Source organism: Cynoglossus semilaevis, chromosome 7 (assembly GCF_000523025.1).
Source record: "Cynoglossus semilaevis isolate Cse_v1.0 chromosome 7, Cse_v1.0, whole genome shotgun sequence".
Taxonomy (NCBI): Eukaryota; Metazoa; Chordata; class Actinopteri; order Pleuronectiformes; family Cynoglossidae; genus Cynoglossus; species Cynoglossus semilaevis.
The window spans coordinates 6,162,822-6,183,839 of NC_024313.1; the positions used below are offsets into that span (position 1 = coordinate 6,162,822).

The following is a 21,018-nucleotide window of genomic DNA, read 5'->3' on the forward strand; positions in this document are numbered from 1 at the left end:
AGCAAGTGTGCGCACAGCAGGAGCGGGGAAGATGTGACGCACATCTGGATCTGCGCTTGGACTTCAGAGATTGCGCGTCTGGCCACAGCTGGCCTGACATGGCGTCATAACAAGAACAGGGACTATGGACTGTAACTCTCCTTCACTTATAAAGATAACAACTGCATCCTTAAAAGTATCTAAATCTCTGTTTTATGTTCCTAAAGCTCTAGTTTTGTGTCCTGTGTTTACGGTTTTCCTCGAGCCCGTGCGCAATTACGCACACGATTTTTGGCTAAAACAGCAGAGTGAGTTACACTTTCCCTTGAGAGACACAAGGAGAGCATTCATTAAAAACAAACATGTACGTGTGAGATTAATCCCAGCACAGATTTGTGCGCCGCCGACTCTGCCTCAGCGCGTAAAAGTGATCACTGGATCCAAAAATAAAAGAAAACCCTGATCTGAGTGTGAGAAACAAACAAAGTCTCACCTTCATCTCCTGGTTGATCTCCCTCTTCACGGGGTGTGCGGGTTTCCTGCTGCGTTTATTTTCAGGTGGTCTCCCCTTCTCCATCTCTGGCATAGTCCCGGTCTGGCTTGATCCAATCCGGATCGGTGTTTTTTTGGATGTCAGCTGGAACGGTTCTTCTAGCAGCGTGAATCAGAGTGAAAACTGTCACTCGGTGCAGTGACAGCCGCTGTCATTCCCGGACGTCTGACTCCTTCATCTGCTGCTTCACACCATCCGAGTCCACTGAACATGCGTGCGCTCCAGGCTGCTGCTCTCTGCTGTTCTACAAGCCTCACTCGCTCCTGCCCACTGCTGTCAAGCTGGGACCAGTACCTGTTGTGTCACTTCCGGCCAGAGCTTTCGACGTAAACCATCACTGATAATCAATAAACTACACTTACGCGTAATAACTAATAATATAATTAGAATGTTATCCTGAGAAATAGCTACAAATCAGCCAATGTTGTTTGAAGGTTTATAAAAGTATTTTAACAAATAACTAGATATGGAAAGAAAAAAAGCATACACTAAATAACAGTAAGTCATTAATTGCTGAAAGCAAACACAGCCCAGAAATAAACCATAGCACAATAGCTAAAAGTTAGCCTTAAAAGGCTGAAATTAAAAAAAAAAAAATTAGAAAATTAAATTGAAATTAACCAATAAAATCTGTAGGCAGGTCAATGTAGCTAATCTAGCTGCAAAATGAGCAATAAAACTAGAGATGAAGAACTGCAAAAAAATAAATTAATGAAGAACATACTGTATGTAAAGGACACAACACATAAACTTAAACTAATATTTTGCTGGGAAATAACAAAAAAACAATCAAAACAACAATTATATTAGCAAATGTACAGAATAAGCTCATAAACACATATTTATGGACATAGATAAGTAAAATGTACTAAAACAAAAACAATAGCTATGAGTGGTTAGCACATATTTATGGACATAGATAAGTAAATGTAAAGTAAATATGAATGGATAACTTTAAAACCTTCGTGTACGTAGGGCATCTGATGACAACAAAAATATGTGTATTGCTAGTATCCTGCTAATTTTGAGAATTAATTTATTTAATTATCTATTTTATTATTCCCACACATTTCACCCGTACCTTCATATATTTTGGTTTTTGCCTAAACCCAAATATTGTTTTACATTTTTCTTATTTTGAAAGATGAATAACCGGCTGCCGGTCCAAGTCCTGCTCCCTCTGTGCAACTTGATGCTGCAGCTTGTTTAAGGAAAGGGAGGGCCCTCTGATTTGGTGTAACCCAAAACCTGGCGCCCACCCCTCCCAAATCTGAACAGATACATTTCATAAGGAATGCAAAGACTGTGTTTTATCTGAGGGGACACAGTACAAACACTGTCTGTGTACTCTTGTCTTAAAATAAAGAGATGAAAAGAGCCATGTGTGTCAAACGATACCATGGCAGAATGTTTGGGGCTTTCTCAGATGGCATCTGTTTGATCAGTGTGTGTGTGTGTCTGTGTGTGTGTGTGTGTAAAACAGAGACAGAGAGAGGTTTAAACATAAACATTTGTCTCAGGGTTATTCCTGATGGTAAAGGCCAGGCTGTGGATTGGTTACAGTATCAGGTTTCTCTGCCCACAGTGGAGACGGGATGGAGATGATCAAGTTCAGTTGATTTCATCACGCAGCTTTTTATTGAGTCAGATTCTATCAAAGGTCCGATTGTGACCAACACCAGGTTAGTCCTGTCTCTCACTGCGTTCAATCAGAAGTGTAAAGATCTCCTTTCCATTTTCCTTTTTCCTTTTCACCTCGAAAGCTGTCCCTCTGGTTTATTCCAAGCTCCTGCAGAGAGACAGACAGGTACTCCAAACAGTAGATCTGTCTCAGCGCCTCTCTCCTTCCCCGTCTCCATGTTTCCAGCCGTCCTGGGTCTGCTCTGGTTGGAGGAATCCTGCACCACGCTCGTGTAAACAGAAACTCGATCCAGAGCAGCAGGCTTGGATTTCGCCCCCTCGTAGACCCGCTGATGATACCCGATCTGAGCCGGCTTTGGGAACAGGGCTTATCTGATGCCTGACAAAAGGCCCCTCTCTCCTGCACTGCCTCTCCATAACAGCTCACATCTGGTGCCTCTGCAGGGAGCGCAGTCCCTGTAGGTTCCTCTGGGTGAGTGAAGAAGAAGAGGATAAGACCGTCTCACTTAGTCCCTGGAAATCCATTTACACTAGTGACAGAGAGGACTCAGGGCAGTGTTTGTGGGTCTACAGTTACCAACATCTGGACGCAATCAGAACCCTGGGCCACGAGTGTTGTTCTCCACAGACACATAATTAGAGTGAGCACATCCCACAGTTTGGAGGATGATTATTGTCATAACTGAAGATACCTGTGACATACAATTTACTGAACAGTCAACTTCTCCTTTTACAAAAATGACCATAATAATAATAATAATAATAATAATAATAATAATAATAATAATATATGGTTATTACCACAAGGGGGTGATGTTTACTTGTCAGAGAACTTTGCCTGCATCTTTCATCATCTTTCTACTACTGGAACTGGACCTGCATTTTGCAGAACACATTAGTTCTCTCTACCACAACCGTGGGTGTTGGGGGAGAAGGCGGGGGAGGAAACATAAAGACTGAGGTTTTCAGTTTTGTAGTATAATTTTAGTCCCATGTTGTAGCACAGCTCAGCTATTCTCCCCTTCAAGACAGTGATTTTTATCAGGCAACATTTCTGGACTGCAGACAGGCCAGTCCAACACACACTCCATGTCCAAGGTTTATGTAGTTTCTGTAGGAGAGAAAGTATCTATACATGATCGCTCTCTCCACATATTCTGAATGCAGTATTCATCGTTTAGGGTTAACTGTCATCTTTAGAAAGGCTACCGTATTTCCTGGAAATGCTCCTAGAAAAGCTAAAAATGCTGCTGGCAGTGTGGAATCAGCACATCACCAAAAACAGCATTTTTGGGTCAATTCTATTCTTTTTTTTTTATTCTTTTTTTTTTTTTTTTTGGCTGACATGTGGCTGGTCTGTCAGCAGCTTGTTGCCCAGAAACAGGAGGAAGCTACTCCAGTGCGACCATTCCATGCCGTATTTGAGCCACATCACAGTGTGACTCCTGACAGATATGGGTCAGAGTATGGCCAAAATATTTTATATCCCAAAAAAGAAGCCTCAAGTTCCAGATGATTTCTTGCAGTTGGACTGTTGTGAGCAAACTAAAAACTGACTTTTACTTCTTTGACACATTTGTTTTGGTATATATTAATAGTGCAGTGTGTGTTATTCTTAATTAGAAGAGCAGAGATGTCAGTAGACGATGGATAAACAAGCCGATAAAATGGGGCTGTTTTGAGGGAAAAAACACACAGCTGTCAATCATATGATGTATGTTAGGCTGCAGCAGTCATTGAGGGAGTGTTCACATGCGTCAAGGACTATGACGTCAAATATAACGCCCAGAAAAGTAACTTTATGTGAGTAAGAAGCCAAAGAACAGGAAATGACTTTTTACTGCTGTGACACTCCCGTTCAAAGACGCAAGGGAATAAAATATCTTATGTTATTACATCACTCAGGAGTTTGGTGATGTCAGAGGTGTTCTATCCTTCTGTCACATGGCATATCCACAAACCCCACAATGCCCTCTGAACCCATCAGCCACTCAGACTGCACCTAACCACTGTCTTTGCTATCGTCCTTAATGTCCTTGGTCACTTTAAAATACCTTTACTCATAACTTCATTACACAGTACTGCAGTTCTTCTCTTCATTACTTACATATGCTTACTCGAGATTTTCTGCCTCACTCCCAGCAGGGGAGGCTATAACCAAAGTTGTAATCAGTTGGCTGGTACGGCAACATCATCTTTAATATTAACCGTATTTTCTGTTTGTTTTTGTTTATCTATAAAAATGTCAAAACTACTCATAAAAGAAGGTTAAAACAAGAAAATTGAAGACAAATAACAACTAGCCTGCAGCCAAAGAACAACAGAGAGTTAGGAACGGATTTGGAAAGAGGAAATGATTAGACGAACGCTGAATCAAAACAACAACCAAAAAGCAGTACCGGAGCATTTATCCGTGACTAAGTTCTATTTTGAGTTTGCCAGTGACGTCTTGAGACAAACTACTGCCTGTTGTGTGGGTTTAGTTGCTGATACAGAACATTTGTTTTGGTACAAAAAGCTGGTCACTGACTTTCTTGAAGAGTCTCTGGTACGATACGTTCCTGAAGCTGGTGTCTACCGAAAAAATAAAGTCAAATTCTCTGACTCTACCACGACTCTCAGCGTTACCTACGAAACCTATTATTTCAACACTAGATGTCACTAGTGTCACACTCACAGACGCTTCACCTGCTCGTTCTGTCAACAGGTTCCAGTAACTTATCAGTTTACCTTTCGTATCCCTGCTGAATGTTTTGATAGCGACACAGTGCAGCTAAAAATTACTCAATATGTATATATATATATATATATATATATACAGTATCTATGTTATTGTATTGCCATTGATGTCATATCCTAAACCAAACAGGATGAATCATCTCAATCACACGAATAAATCAGGTTTAAAAGTTGTGGTTATGACAACAGAAACAAAGGATGTTGCGTCATATGGTATTATTAATAACAACAAAAAGAAAAAGACGGTGACGAAGAAGAAAAAGGAGAACAAGAACAAAGAAGAAGAACGTATTACTAGAAACAAACTAAATTATTCTTCATCAAAATGATCCATATCCTTATTATGGCGATGTTACATTTTATAACTAACATGTGTGACGTGAGAAAATGATGTTGAGCTATTCAAACATCCTGTTCCTCGTCACTTTGCACACACAGCTTTAAGGGAACTTTTACTCGTGCGTCATGACGTCACAGGTCCACCGTCGCTGCTGCTATAAAATGCCACCGCTGACGCCGCCACCAGTTTATTAGCAGTATACGCAGACACATCAGCTGTGGTCAATCGCCGTATTCTGGCCAAATTAAACAAATATTTTAACTTTTCTTTTTATTCAAATTAAATATAAAAATGGCCAAAATGACGATCGTTCAGCTTGGAGTGATTATCTTCGCTATTTGCATATCAACACAGGTAAGTAAAGGTTACTTTTAGTAATGAAATTGTACAGAAAACAATTTAATGCGCTAGAAAATGTCGTAATGTACGTATTTTTTTATATTTTTGGCTGGACTTTTAACAGGTTTATATTAACAGACTATCGACTCCAGGCACTCTTGGGAGAACTCCAAATTGAATCTTGACGAAAAAAATAATTAAAATGGCATAAAACAAATAAAACACCACTGACTGGGATTTAAATAGTGCTTTTTTTTCTTTTCTTTTTGTGTGTGTGTGTGTAAATTGTGGTTTTTTACGCATAGGTTTTGAGCCAGAATTCCTAATTCTGCGCTCAGTAATGGGCGTTAAAAGTCAATAATGTGGGTTTTTTTAAAAACATTTTTATACTTATTTATTCATTAATTTTTACCGCTGAGTCAGTCTACCTTGCGATGAATTAATGATTCAGGTCTAGCCTACGCTGGAGAGGAGAAGCTAAAGTTTCCTTTTGGCGCACTGAGTCGAGTGAAACCTGACTCGCAAGCGGATCTACTCTGGTTCTTCTCTTCTCTTATTGTTTTACTGACCAAACACTGGTCATTCATCCCGTGTAACACTGAACTAGTAATTAGTCCAAAAATAATTGGTGGGACGACTACTTAAACCCTTAAGACCCTACGCTACAGTTTGCAGGGTTTATTGGCTCTGATTCCCAGTGCAGGTGGAGACAGGTTTTACATATAAGATAAATATGTTGATAAATAGGAAGTGAAATGAATTTAGTATTGGGGGGAGAAAAGAATTAAAAAAATTATGTAAAAAGTATTGGGGGGAGAAAAGAATTAAAAACTTACTTCATCATATCGAAAAAAAACAAACAATCCTGAATAAAGATTCATTTTTTGCTTAAAAAAACATTGACAGTCTTACAGTTGTAAGAAAAACATTTGTTTTCTCCACTTCTCCTCCAGCAGGTGCTCTCTCAGAACAATACAACACCTGCCAACAACTCCACCTCCAGCCCCATGAACTCCACCATGGTCACACCCACCAATGGAAACTCCACCAACTCCACCTCTGCACCTACTGGAGCGGGCGTCACTCTGCATGACGGCACCTTCTTCTCCTTGATGCCCCTCATCGCAGTGGGCCTCACTATAATCCAGCGCTTCTGTTGAAGCCTCCCCACCTTCTACCACCACTTCCTCCACCACCTCCTCATCCTCCTCCTTCTTCGTCTGTGCCTCAGCTGCCGCTTGTCATCTCCAAGTCCTTCTCACAAACCAATCAAAGTCCAGCCTCTCTCCAGTCGCAGACCGGAACATTGATGGACCCTACAATCACCTGTGTCCTCCTCAATTATTCATTAAAACATGTGATCAAAGACGATGTTCTTTTAACGGCAGGAGTTCATTATCCACCAACGACCAACATCCCTCCTGTTAGCCTTGTGCAAGAGAAACCAATGAAATGATGGCTTACTGTTTCATAATTATGTCCTCACGTTTGGGAGGTGCTCAGGGCTGCTCTTGTCAGATCACATGGTCTTGAATAATAAGTGGACTAATTTAGTGTACAGATTTTTTGTTCTTTATTTTGTGGCTTTATTTCCTCCAGTCAATCAATGTTAGAGCGGGTTTTTGTTTGTGACCGTAATAAATAACACACAGGGAAGCAGGATAACATGTAGACTAAATTGGGTTCTTCACATTTCACAGAGATGTATGTAGCAAAGTAGTTGCCACAGGACTGGTGTCATTTTTGCCTTGTGAATTTTAAAGAGTTGGATGGTCTTTAACAATGAGGGTTTGATTGACACTCACATTTCATCCAGGGTTTTTGACCCAGGAAATGACTGTATGTACGACCTTATGGAAAAGGTTCACGGCACATTTATATTTCGCCCCCATTATAGTTTATATTTTTTAAAGTAAATTGTTGTACTGCTTGGGTATAAGATGATGAAAAAAAATGGCAATGTACAATAAAATGTGACCAAAACAACAAATGGAACTGTCCTGATTTTGTCTGTGTGCTCAGAAATTTGACGACATTGCCGTTTTCTGATGACAACATTTTACTGGTGTCTCTTTGGATTCATCTCTGCAATTGGAAAAGGGTGTGGTCGCCATCACTGTTTACTGTGAACAAGCCGTGATGCCAGAGATAGACTTATACAGAGCCACTACAGCACTGACTGGCCAATAAAAATAAAATATATACACATATTTATATCATTGTAGGATAGCAGTCATTGATTCATTAATTGATTGATTCATTCCTTCATTTATTTATCTTCTACAACTTGCTCTGTATCACGGTCGTAGGAGGAGCTGTGGTCAAAGGTTAGGGTCGGGGTACAACCCTCGGCAGTTTACGAGCGGACACAAGCCGCGTATAAAAGACAAACAACCTTTCTCGTTCACCCCTGATCGTCAATGTGGACTGAACAATCACCCTTCCCATATGGACATGGTTCTTTTCCATTGACTCCAGTGAATCATTGACTCTAAACCAACATCTGGTTGGTTGGTCTGCCTTCACCCACTGACTGCTGGGATTGGCTTCACCTCCTTGGCACTTGTCATTTGATTTATTTTGTCTGATAAGAACAGCAGTTTGATTGAGAGATTGATGATGATGTCGGTTTCGTTTCGTCACTGTTTCACAAACACTTAAAAGCTGCTGGTCTCAATAAAATAATCAATACATATGAATAAGTAAAAAATTAGCACTGTGTCAAAGAGCTTCCTGATGACAGAGTGAGGAGCATGCTGATGGGAAAAGGCCGCGGCACCAGTGAAGCCAACTTCATGAGTCATTAGCTCGGACCATTGTCTCTCTGTCCTCTCTGCACTGTTCACCTCTTTTTCCACATAACACATCTACATCTACCCTCGCTTTTGCCGGATGCATCCATTCACTGTCTTCAGTCTGGGATGATGCGACTGCAGTGTGAAAAACAGTTCAAAAAAGTAAAAAACAAATCAAAGAAATACTTTTTTTTCTACTGAAATGAGCATGTACTTCATCAGACTATAATCTCATATTTGTAAATATTAGCCTCCACCTATTGATACAGAGGGAATCATTTTTTAATCAGCTCTGTTTGTCTATATACTTTTGAAGTTTTGCTGTAGTCCACTGAATAATAAGGCTACAAATCTGCAAAGAAAATATTTCTCATTTTCATACACTGTGCTCGTGCATGTTACTGCTGGTTTGTGTTTGAAAGCATGGGAACAACTCTTTTAGTCAAATATCCAGGACAAGCTGCATTCAAGTCATAAGAGACAAACACTGAGATCCTCAAGTTCCATAAAAACTACCTGCCACCTCACGGTTTGACCTTGAAGTGGCGTAATTGAACATCGTACGTGTCCTCTTGGAACTGTCCATCCCTCAAACACGTCAAACACTGAACAACCCTCGACTAACACAAAGTTGTCCTGCAGGTTTAGCCAGGAAGTTCCTCAAGTCATTTTTAAGGGTTATTATTTTAATGACAGACTAAAACAAATATTCTTTGATATGATAATCTTTAGTCATTTGTAGCACTGGCCATGAGCTACATTTATCCTAACAATACAGTTGCGTTATTAACGTAAAAACAGCACTTTTTTTACGTCAATTTTCAGTATCTGTGGTTAGACAATGGCAGTTAAAATGTTTACATAGTAAAAGAGTCAAAACGTTTAGTCCAATAATCATCATTATTTAACCCGCAGTTCAAATGTTTGCAGTTGCAAATGGTACTTTGAGGTCAGTCAACCAAAAAGGTACGATGACGTAACCTGGGAAGAGCCTGACAACATCTGTCTGATAACAACTTTTTGACTCATCCTATTACTTTTAGAATAACAATCCGACATGTCTAAGAGTTTACTACACACTTCTCGTATGTGGTGATGACATCACCACATGCCACATCATGTGGTCTGACACCCAGCAACCCTTTAAATATTGATTGCCTACATGCATTATTCAGATAGTTGCCACTGTCACAAAGACAACATCTAACACAGTCACTCTGACAGAGAGAAAAGGGAGAGAGAGGGAGATGGAGAGAGAGAGAGCCCAGCTCCATCCTGTGTGGTCGACCTCTCCTCAGGCCTTTCATATACAGTAGTTTCTCCATCAGTGAAAAAACAAATGTCCGCACATCATTCAAAACACCTTGACATAAGCCTGGGGGAGGAGGGGGTTATGACGTAAAATGCACGTTTGTGGACTGTGTGCTCTAATAACTGACATCAGATACTGTCACCATGTTCCTGTTCTGATGGACTTAAGCCTGGCTGACTTGTCTCAAGTTTCAGAGATACAATGTGTGCTACCTGAAAAAGTCACCACAGAAACAGTAGAAAAATGCTGCCTAAAGTTTAAATAAAAACAAAAACAAAATCATCATCCACCTGGGAGCCTGGCCACTTAGAGTCACAGCTGTAACCCTGTAGTCTGATCAGGGCTCATTTTGGTTCATGAATAATCTATATCACACCTCACCCAAAGGTGCACTATCGTGTCACGCTTGCACGGACAAAGTGTGGTGCCTGGTGCCTAAAAGTCACCCTGGACAAACACACGCATTCGAGGGAAGTCCCAGACTTATTTGGAACGTCCAGTTCTTTGTTCCTAGGATCTAAGAACAAAACAAAACTCAAATTCAGCTGTTATTATAAAAACAATACTGCCTTCTTAAGAATATTCAATGGAGAAGAAAGACATCGTCCCTACTGTTTTAGCCTGAGGGTTGGTCAAAAAGATGTCTAAACTAAATGTTAAGATTTTTTTATTTTTATTTTTATTGTTTTATCTTTGTAAAGTGTTCGTTTGTGTCAGACATCAAAGGGAGGATGTGGAGAGGAAAAGCTTCGTTAGTGGCAAAAATAAATAATCTAATGATCTAATAGTAAAGATTTTTGACAAATAATAGTATGATATATATTGACAGTCAACATAAAATGTGTCCATTGTTTTCAACATATAATGTTAGACCATAGAGGATGAGTCAAGTTAAGATGGGTAGACAGATAGGAAATGAGTACAAAATAACAGTGAAAATGATGATGTTTAAAAAGGAACAAAAAAAACAACAACAAATGGATTTCATTAAAATAACAATAAATAACAAGTTATAATTTAAAAATCAATTAGGAATTTAACAATCAATAAGTAACCAGTTGAAGCTTAAGAAGTTGCCTCAAGGAAACAATCCTGGTCAAACAATGAGTGTTTGGTTTGTCTTTTAGGAGCGGACAGAACTGGTATTAGCAGTAACTTTAATTCCTGTGACCTGCCAAAATGTATTCCCCCAACGTCACAGTCTGCCATTTGAGAAACAATGCGCTACAAAACACCAAAAAAAGAAAGAAAAAAGAACCGTCCACAGCACAAACACTGTCACTCTCACTAGAAAATGGAAAGACAACACAAATAAAATGTTTTTAGTTTTACGACTACAGCTGTTCTTCCTCATCAGAGGTTGGTGCATCTGCTGATACTGTGAAATAATAATAATAAAAAAAAGTGCAAAACTTGCAGTGAGATGCTACTAGGGCTTTATACCAATGCTGCCAAAATCAGCTACAATTACCGTAGATGTTTCTCCAGGACCCCCTGTTGTAGACAGGACTATGGTTAAAGACGTCACACCGACACATTCTGAACTGTTGCTTTGGACTGAAAACTAGCCTAAACTGAATTATTATTTTTGACCAGAAAGCCAGTTCATGGCAGCATCTGTTTGATACTTTGGACTCAAACAATCCTGTAGAGCTGATCTGTAGTTAAGGCAACATAATAGAAACCAGGGTATGTTGCCAAAATGTTCTTTGTGTTTGCATTGAATGGCCTAGTGGACGTTGTTGTGTCTAACAACCGTATCCAGTTGCAGCTCTTAACGTCAGCATAAGATTTGTCAGAGGCGGATGAATGGAGAGTACACAACATCACACTGATTTCACCACAGTTCAAAGCAGATGAAAGAGAAGTGAGGACATGTTTATGGTGACAAGATTTTGAAGTTTAAAGGATTGTAGAATTATATATATATAAATAATAATAACATTAGTGTCAATCACTATCACTGCAAAACCATAACTTCATGTTGATGACACATTTTATCATTAGATATATATTAGCACAATGCCACACTTAAATTTGTCTATTCTGTTTTTTGTTAATATATTTATATGATATGCTACTAATTTGATGGTTTCAAAGTTTAATTTCTAGTTTTGGCAAAGGAGTTCCACAGGGTCCTGTGCTAGGTCTGTTTAATTAAGGTGTTTATATATAATGTTTGTGTTGAGCATTACATTTCTGTGACGATTAGGCTAAAAATTTAGGTCAAAAGGTCAAGCCAAAGACTAAATAACTTTGGGGATGCTCTCTTTACACTGAACATGAACAATCCAATTAGTTGTCTCTTCAATATCCCTCAACATCTTTTTATTTTATTTTATATACATATATACACACAGAAAGCCAATCTTATTGACTCAACCTTGGTTGTTACTAATATGTGTGAAACTGAATTATATATGAAAAAAAACAACCTCAGGAATATTTTATCAACAGTATTCCCTAAACTAGAGGAAGGAAAAGGAAAAGGTGGACAAAAGACTGAACATCAGCTGAAAGGTCTTTCCTGCCAGATGGTCGGCTGTTCTTATTTTTCTGCCCTGTTGCTGTTTATGGTCTCTTTCCAACACACGGCTAAAGTGGATCCATTAGCATAGACGGCAGCAGGCGTTTAGTTAGCTGTGTGGACCGTTTCACATGCAGCTCCTTAGTGGCTCCTATAAATGGTTCTTCCATGCCTGATCAATGTGCAGTGGCTACGGTCGCCATGGGAACCGAACAATAGCAAGACGTCTGACACCAAACACTGGAAAACTGTACAGCATTGGCACATGGATCCTCCAACCACACAGGTGTTGTCTGTGAACAGGGTGGGCGTGGCTTGAATGATGCTTCACGTTATAAAAATTTTAGTACCTGACTGTTTCTGATTGGTGCTCTCTGTTTGTGACATCATCGTTTTCTATAAGCCCCACCCTGTTCCTATGTGATTAGGTTTAGTAATTAGACTAATGAAAAGATTTGGGGGGTTGAAGGTTTAAGGAAGTCAGTGCCCACTGGTGGTGAAACCTTATACTGCAAGTGACTTCAACTTCTTTCAAAGCCTATTATGCATTTCTGGGACGATAATTAAGGGATCCTGATGACTTCAGTGCTGAAAGACATGCTACAATAGACTACGGGTCAATTTTCACTCTTTCACAAACTTTTTACTGTAATTGTCAGAGAGTGATGCAGTCACTCCTCCCTCTGACATTGTTGCTAATGTCGAGAAGAGGATGAAGGTATTTCCTGTGTGTGAGGAACCATGTTGGCTCCACGTTACTGTCTAGTTGTTTGTTTGGTTGATAACTGGATCTGAAACAGACCTTGACTTTTACAGTACGATTGTAGATGATTGTAGAACAGTTTGGTCTTATCTCTTCTACGGTGGATATTCAACTAATGACGTTTGGGTCTGGATGCTGTTTGTAGAACAGTTTGGTCTTATCTCTTCTCCTCAGGGGTCGCTACGGTGGATATTCAACTCAGTGACGTTTGGGTCTGGATGCTGTCCCATTTATCATCAAAAAAGGTCACCAGTGTGGATCCGACAGTCAAACTTATCAACTAGAATTTCCCTCACAGCCATCTGTAGAGAGAACAGTTCACGAGCAGGAAAACCAGGTGTACTGTGGACACAAAACTACGATTTGTTCACTGCAAATATTTGCCTTTTTTAATAAGTCCACGCTGCGGTGACAGACAGAACAGTTAAATACTGAAGCTGGAAGATCAAAAACTTTCATTAAATAAACCTTTTGTGACATTTTTGTTTGGTGTTGCAGCTCAAAAAATGTTAGGCCTAAATGCTGACCTATGACCTATGTGTTGGTACCAGAGGCCAGGCTGAACTGGGGGGATGAAGCTAGTCCCAGCAGTCACCACAAAAAGTAGCTCCACTTCCTAGAAGTAAATTTTGCAGCATCGTATAAAACAAAATTATGTTTAAGTGCAGCAACAGTCAGCGTATATGAGACATTTTCTACCACAGTTTGTCATAAATATATATATATAAAAAACCTTTTTGTGCTGTTTTTGTTAAAACCATATTCCATGAGGACAATAATCTTTGGCTCATTTCTATTTCCCTGTTGGGGACACTGAGTGTCCTCTGGGCCATATTCATGACCGGCTCTGATTATTCTGATTATGCTTTATTCGGGCAAATTACATCAACTAAGGTTTTCAGTGTTGCTGTGCAGAGTCTAATGTCTTCATACATCCTTTTCATGACCTGGTTTATCTGACAGGAATGGGAGCCCACGGTGCTAACCTGATTTCAGTAGAAGATCAGGTTGTATCCCAGTTTCTCACAGCTCCGCTGACCCTGCTGTGGGTGATGACCAAACTCAGACTATCCCTCGAGAGCAGCTTTCCTCCAACTCACTGTGGATCTAGGGCAGAGCATCCTCCACCTCCTCTCCCTCACCCCTCCTCCCCCCTACTTCTCTTCACTCCTTACTCTGTCTTAACTTTGGGTTGACACCTGATGCCACACAGTGGCATCTGTTTTCTGGGAATAGCTTTCTAACGTAGGGCTACACGAGACGGCTCTTTCCAGAAAGCTACAACAAATCCTGTATACGATGACTGTTAAATACACTGATGAGAGAGAGAGAGAGAGTGACAGAGAGAGAGGGAGAGAGAGAGACTGTCTCTGTACCATCTGCTCAGTGATACAGCAGAGAATCAATGTTTTCTTTTCCTTAGAATGTACTTGCCTGTCACACACATCTGACAGATGAAAATTGCATAAAAAAAACCCTTATATTCAAATGGAGTCATATTATAAAAGCTGTCCTGTATTCAGCCTAGAAATAAACTGGATGTACACCATTGTACGGTTTAAAACAGACACTTTTTTTTACTTCAAATGTCAAAATGCCACTTGTGGCCAGCGCTCCAGGGTTTAGACGCAGCTGAGAGACACACCTCATTCCTATTTTGTAAGAATAAATTTATTGAGGTAATAAATATGAAAACTGGGGTAAGAACAGACTGTGCCAACCGTGATGCTAATGATTTAATGTCATAAAAACCGATGACGCACCATGATCCCACAGTAACATCGTTCTATCACACGCCCTACTCTATGTTAGAAATGCTTCATCTCACACGGACAGAGGAGCTTTTTTTTTCTTGATTTCCTCATTAGCAGCCTGTCGGCTCAACTAACACCTCCCTTCCTCACCTCCGCCCAACCATCTCCTCTTCCCACACTCCACCAGCAGGCCCTCACTGACATTTGTCTGATGAATGTGCTCCATTTTCACATCTCTGCCCAATTAGGTGTTATGGCTTGAGCTGGAGATAAAGTGTAGTTGTTCGTGCGTGAATGTGATGTTCTCTGTGAGGAAGAACCACCGCAGGTTGGAAGGAGAACCAGAAACAGTTAACTTTGAACTGAGCTACAGTAAGGAGCACAGTGGTAGAAAGTGATGACTATGTGTTTTAGATCCCACTCTCTGTGTTTCCTCCTCTAAAGTAAAACCTATAATAATCATCACATCCTTTTAGTACTTATTTTTGATACGGCCATTGGTCCAGTGTGAGTGATCTCTCCATCTCAACCTAGTGTAGCAATTATCAGGCCTACTTACACATTTGCCTTACACACAGAAGGTCTGGGGTTCAAGCCCGGGAGAAACCACATACTTCATGGTCCCTCCTGTGGCAGCCGGGCAGTGCAAAGTTTCCCCATTGTGGAGAAACTTTTTTAATACTCTTAATAAATAACAATTATACCCATCTGAAATTCAGACCACACATCTTATTGTTTTTTTTTCTACTTTCAGCAGCATGTCACAACATGAACAGCTTAAGACTGTGATAATAAATTATGTTATGTATAAAACAAGCTCCCAGTGGCCAGAAGGAAGGGGATTTTTCACTTCTTCCTCAAAGCACCACAGCCTGTGCCAGGATTTGAGCTGGCAGTCCTCAGGTGACATGCTAGATCCTTTAACCGCTAAGTCATGGACGGCACCTCAGACCGAGCCAACCATGGCTTTACCTCCAACCTGCTCAAACATATCTGACATTCTAATTGGATATCTTATTGAATACATGTCCCTAACTGGATAATCTGTTCGGAATTTTAAATAACTTAAGTCATGCTATTCATTTAAAAAAAAATTAAGGTGACATAAATATGTGAGTCGTCTCCTTACAGGCATAGGATTAGAAAATAAAACCATCGCACCAGGCTGTACCTGGAAAACTGGGTCAGGAACCAGTGAGAGAGACCAATAATATGTTCTAAAAATATAACCAGAGCTACCGATGGGTTGTGGTGCACTTGTTTCTATCATCATAAACAAAGCTTGTGTGTATGTTACACATTCACCAGGCTCAGCAGACAGTAGTAAGTGTTGACCAATACCTTGGTGAAAGCAAGACTTTACAAATAAGAGTGCAAGTGGCATTAATTTGACTTTTTAAATTTATTTTGTCTTCCAGTAGTGATAATAGTGGTGATAAGTTTTTTGTCCTGTGTGGGAAGTACTCTTCACAAGACGACAGTAATTGAAATGGGAACAAAGCTGTTACGTTGTACGAGCAGTGATTTGGGCCACGGGTCCCAAGATGAGATGGAGGCCTAGAAAAGTTTTACATGTCAGAATGACTCTCCTGAAAAACACCCATCAATGCAGATGCTGCTGTAACACGATCAACCTGCAAAGGCTCAACGAGATTTTCACAAACACAGGTGTTTTTTCAAACCACAAACTAAAGTGTGATCCACATGCATTGGGAGGAGCTGCTAAACTGTGACAACAATTTTATTGTTAATCTTCATGATGTAATCCACTGGTATAATGTGGAATGATTCTGTAATTAACAACACCTTTAAAATATTTTTTAAAAATCGGCATCTGTTGGCCCTTATTTAATATTCACAAATTAAGCTAAAGAACTATTATTGAAAACCTGCAAACATTACTGAGCTTTTTTAAAAAAAAAATCAATTTGACTCAATTTAGGCAAATATGCCTTTAATATTTGATAATATTATAACAAAGATGTAGGATTGTCAGAAATACCTAATCGTTTTTTCTCAATTAAAACATGAATAAACAGGTTGCAGTTTATTTTATTTTTTAAGATGTTAATAGCTTTACAACACTGAAATGTATTTTCATTATTTAATTTCATTATTTTTCCTTTCTGCAAAAACTGCCAGGGGATATATTGTCTTTAGTAATGTGGTTTATGACCTAGGAAGAAGAGGAAGATGTCACAGACACTAAAGATGATGTCAGAGATCGTTCTCGTTCCTAATTGGACCGGTCATAGCTACTGAAATGTGATTGGCTGTAAGGGCAGCGTTAACATTACCTTGTTTTGTAGCCACTTAGCTGAGGAACTCTGACTTTTCTCCTTGTTTGAAACGAAAAGGTTTACTTTATATTTATAACACCTGACACCACAACTATCGTACACAGAGGCGCTTATTTTAATATCTTTAAAGATTTTGATATTTAATTGTCTGCGGTTTAGCGGAAACAACCTTGTTCGTGCATGCTAATGCTAGCCGATAGTCAATGTTGACATGTTGGGTCATTAAATATGTTGCATGAAACCCTGACATTGTAGACAGACAGTCAAGTTAAAGAAAGATTTATGGCGTCCACCAGACTCCTGTGTTTGTTGCGTTCTAAAGCAGCAGCAGGGGCAGCAACCTCCACACAAACTTTAGCCAGAAGTGTTTCCTGCAGAAGACATGTCTCCACTTCACCTTCAACACAGCAGAGCTGCATGTCAGCCTGGGTCATCGATCAGTACGGTTCTAACGGGGTTTTAAAATACTCAGAAGAAGCCGCCTTACCTGTTGTCAAGTCTCCCTGTGAGGTGATGATCCAGGTCCATGCAGCCAGTCTGAACCCTCTGGATCTGGCTATGAGAGGTGAGCAGGAAAAAAGACAGTGTGGGTGTTTGTAGAAGTTTATAAAGAGTGATCAACTGCTGATCTTTCACAGGTGGTTATGGTGCAAAACTGCTCAAATTAAAAAGAGATACAGCATCTGTCATGAACCAGGACAGCGAGTTTCCTCTAATTCTGGGTCGGGACTTGTCAGGTGTGGTGGTCGACTGTGGATCCGAGGTCTCAGAGTTTGTTCCTGGAGATGAGGTAGGAGCCAGACTGGACACTCAAATGTGGCATAAATACAAAAGCAGATTTAAATAACACACGAGAAGGATATTTTTAATCACTTAAATTGATTCACAAAGACCAGAGATCTTCTTTGTTATTGTTGTTTTCCTGCAGAAGTAAGTGCAATTGCAAATGAACTCAAATCGAATCTAATTTAAGAGAACAAAAAATAAGACATCAACTTGACCCATTAGCACGGCACTTTTCTTGTTTAATTAAAAAATATAAAAATATCCCAGAAGATCATTCACTGGTTGGAACAGGCAGGCACAGGTGACTGAGGCTGTAATAGAGAGTTAATCAGATTATTCAGAGATGAGGTGTAGGCGGTTGAATGAAGTCCTGATCAGCATGTGAACTGTCACATTACTGCCGCAGGTGTGGGCTGCTGTTCCTCCATGGAAACAAGGAAGTCTGGCAGAGTATGTGACTCTAACGGAGTATGAGGTGAGCTGCACATGACTGTGTGAAACAGACTTTAATGTAATTGTTTTATATTGCAATTAAATTGCAATTTGAACTGGTGCAAATCTATATATATATAAATCTATATTTGCTGTGTATAATGTAGTGTTTGCTGTTTTTTATAGTATGATATTGTGAAGCGTCATGTTGTCAAATGTTTATTTATACAATATTAACATGAGGGCTTTATATCCCAAAGTTCATCATTGGTCACTTAGTGTTGGTGAACATGATCAAGGCCACATTTGAATATTCTGAGCATCAGACATAAGAAAGATGGACTCTTTATTTTTATTATATTATAATATGATGTAAAAATACCATCATCTCATATGATTAGACATAATGCTGTATTCACATTACACAAATGACCTTCAAAGTCAACAGATTTTACACAAATGACCTTCAAAGTCAACAGATCATCATTTACACAGGAAGTTTTGGATTAACAGGAAAAAGGCATTCATGATGTGCAGCAGACGAATCTGCAGCAACTGTCGGATGAAAACTGTCAGTATTTAACCAAAAATTGTGCCCCTGTGTTTTGATATAATTCTAAAAAAAACTCCATGATGCTCACTCTGTAAATAGTAGTGTATTTGTTTGTGCTCTCTAATGCACCCTGAGACTATTATTGCCACCTATTGTGCTCAATTATTGTGTTCGTTTTCATGCAGTGCAGCACTTCATTAATTCAGTCCCAGCCTCTCACAGCTCTAATGAATGGTTTCATAATCAGTTGAAAGTTCATGCGGTTTTGTATCATAAACCACAGTCCAAGGCGATCGATGAAGAGATGAGGCAGGGAATATAGATTATTTTGCAATTATATATTTATATAAGAGCTTCTAACTCCATTTGTCCAAATAAATACAATTAAATTAATGGGAGAAATTTGGGGAAAACATAGGCAAAAATGGTCTAATCAACCAGAAAATTTTACGATAACCCTCTCCCCAGTCCCTCCCTCTGTTAAAGACCGCTGTCCTCCACGATTGAATTCCTCTGTCATGCTGTCTTTGCAGGTTTCCCACAAGCCGCAGTCATTGAGTCACACAGAGGCAGCATCAATCCCCTACGTAGCCAGCACTGCTCTGTCTGCACTCGTCTTTGCCGGTGGTCTGTGCAGGGACAGTGCTCTGAATAAAAGGCAAGCCGGTCTTTTGGCCGTGAGATGCTTCTAGCAACCGAGACTTTGACAAAGTCTCCACTGTAGAATAAGATACACTGTTAGCAGCACTTCATTTACTTCTGGATTGGAGAAAACATGTGATATGGACGTTAATGTTGCATTAAATTAGCTTCAAAACTTTTTTTGAACTGTAGAGTTTTGATCATCGGAGGTTCAGGAGGTGTCGGAACATTTTCTATTCAGGTGAGACCAGGTATTTCTTAATAAGTCATGTTTCTTTGACCCTGATCCTGATCTGCTCACTGTCTATTCAGGTGAGACCAGGTATTTCTTCACCGTCATGTTTCTTTGACCCTGATCTGCTCACTCTGTCTGTGTGTGCTGTGTGCGCTCATCCTTCTTGTGTACGTGTTGGCAGTTATTAAAATCCTGGGGTGCCCACGTTACCGTCACCTGCTCGCACAACGCAGAGGGCCTTGTTAGGGGGCTGGGGGCCGACGAGGTGGTGGACTACACTCCAGGAGACATCGCTCAGAGGCTAGAAATGATGGAGAAGTATGTACAGTGCGTGCCGTCACTGTGTAGAATCTTTCTAAGCTAACATTGGTTAATTAATTTGTGGGAACTTGAAGAAAAAAAAATGTATTAAAAAATCTGAAATAATCTCTTTTTTGGCTTTGTGTAATCAGATTTGATGTCATCTTGGACAACGTGGGTGAAGACACAGAGCAGTGGGCCATGGACCTGCTGAAACCCTGGTCAGGGTCCAAGTACGTCACCTTGGTCACACCTTTGCTCCACAGCACTGACTCTCTGGGTCTCCTCAACGGGACGATTAACGCTGGCTGCTTTTTGTGCACCAAGGCTGCACAGGTAAACAGGAAAACACTCATTTGAACTCCAACTTTGACACCTGTTTTCAAACGGCCACTACCTTGTTGTTTGTTTCGGTGTTTGTTTGTCGTTGTTGAATTTTTCCATTCTGGACAGTATTAGCGTGGGCGGGGACCTCAGGTCATTCCCAACCAGAGTGACACTCATGGAAAGACAACATTGTGTAATGTGTGTACATAGACTCTAACTCTTTAGGCCAGCTAATGTTTCCTGAAGTGGAATGTGCAGTAATGCAGTGAGTTGTCAGTAAACACAACTCCTGCATAAAACTAGGTAGAAGTGTGAAATACTCTTTCAAAATATTTAAAAACCAAAGAGTAAAACGTTCCAGATTACATCGCCTCACAAATTATCCTAGAATGTTTTTCAGGAAAGAAGTGTTTCAGTGAATTTTAATGTTACCCCCACCTCAAGTTATACAAAAAAGTTATTATTTTAGAAGATGCTTTTCCTACTGCGAGCTGATCCTAGCCCTCCCCGACATGACCAATTGTGCCCTAAAAAGGAACAACTTGCCTCAGTGGTTTACATTTGTGCTCACATTAGGATATTACCCAAAAAACATTAATATTTTTGAGTGTGCAAATAAAAAAAAAGTAACAAAACCAGTAAATGAACAACCTTGGTTTTATTTATTATATTTTTAAATTCAAAACTGTTTTCCACTGCAT

The 21,018-nt window shown here is 39.8% G+C and overlaps 2 protein-coding genes and 1 long non-coding RNA gene across 4 annotated transcripts in view; 1 reads left to right on the forward strand and 2 right to left on the reverse strand.

Moving 5' to 3' along the window:
- Positions 1 to 1,380, reverse strand: part of LOC103380938 (sine oculis-binding protein homolog) — a 13,974-nt gene extending 12,594 nt beyond the window's left edge. For both annotated transcript variants that reach the window (XM_008313085.3, XM_008313084.3), the window contains exon 1: positions 473 to 1,380. In XM_008313085.3, the coding sequence (XP_008311307.1) occupies positions 473 to 565 (93 nt within the window). In that variant the 5' untranslated portion in view covers positions 566 to 1,380. The remainder of the gene's footprint in view (positions 1 to 472) is intronic.
- A 348-nt stretch (positions 1,381 to 1,728) lies between these two features.
- On the reverse strand, positions 1,729 to 17,667 carry LOC112487186 (uncharacterized). The gene is made up of 2 exons (XR_003050018.1): positions 17,530 to 17,667; positions 1,729 to 2,641 (listed from the first exon to the last, which is right to left on the reverse strand). It is a non-coding gene; the product is annotated as an uncharacterized LOC112487186 (long non-coding RNA).
- The window catches only part of LOC103380937 (reticulon-4-interacting protein 1 homolog, mitochondrial-like), an 8,591-nt gene continuing 4,543 nt past the window's right edge, over positions 16,971 to 21,018 (forward strand). The window contains exons 1-7 of the mRNA XM_008313082.3: positions 16,971 to 17,607; positions 17,681 to 17,832; positions 18,235 to 18,303; positions 19,347 to 19,471; positions 19,648 to 19,696; positions 19,872 to 20,008; positions 20,143 to 20,326. Coding sequence (XP_008311304.1) covers positions 17,325 to 17,607; positions 17,681 to 17,832; positions 18,235 to 18,303; positions 19,347 to 19,471; positions 19,648 to 19,696; positions 19,872 to 20,008; positions 20,143 to 20,326 — 999 coding nt within the window. The 5' untranslated portion in view covers positions 16,971 to 17,324. The remainder of the gene's footprint in view (positions 17,608 to 17,680; positions 17,833 to 18,234; positions 18,304 to 19,346; positions 19,472 to 19,647; positions 19,697 to 19,871; positions 20,009 to 20,142; positions 20,327 to 21,018) is intronic.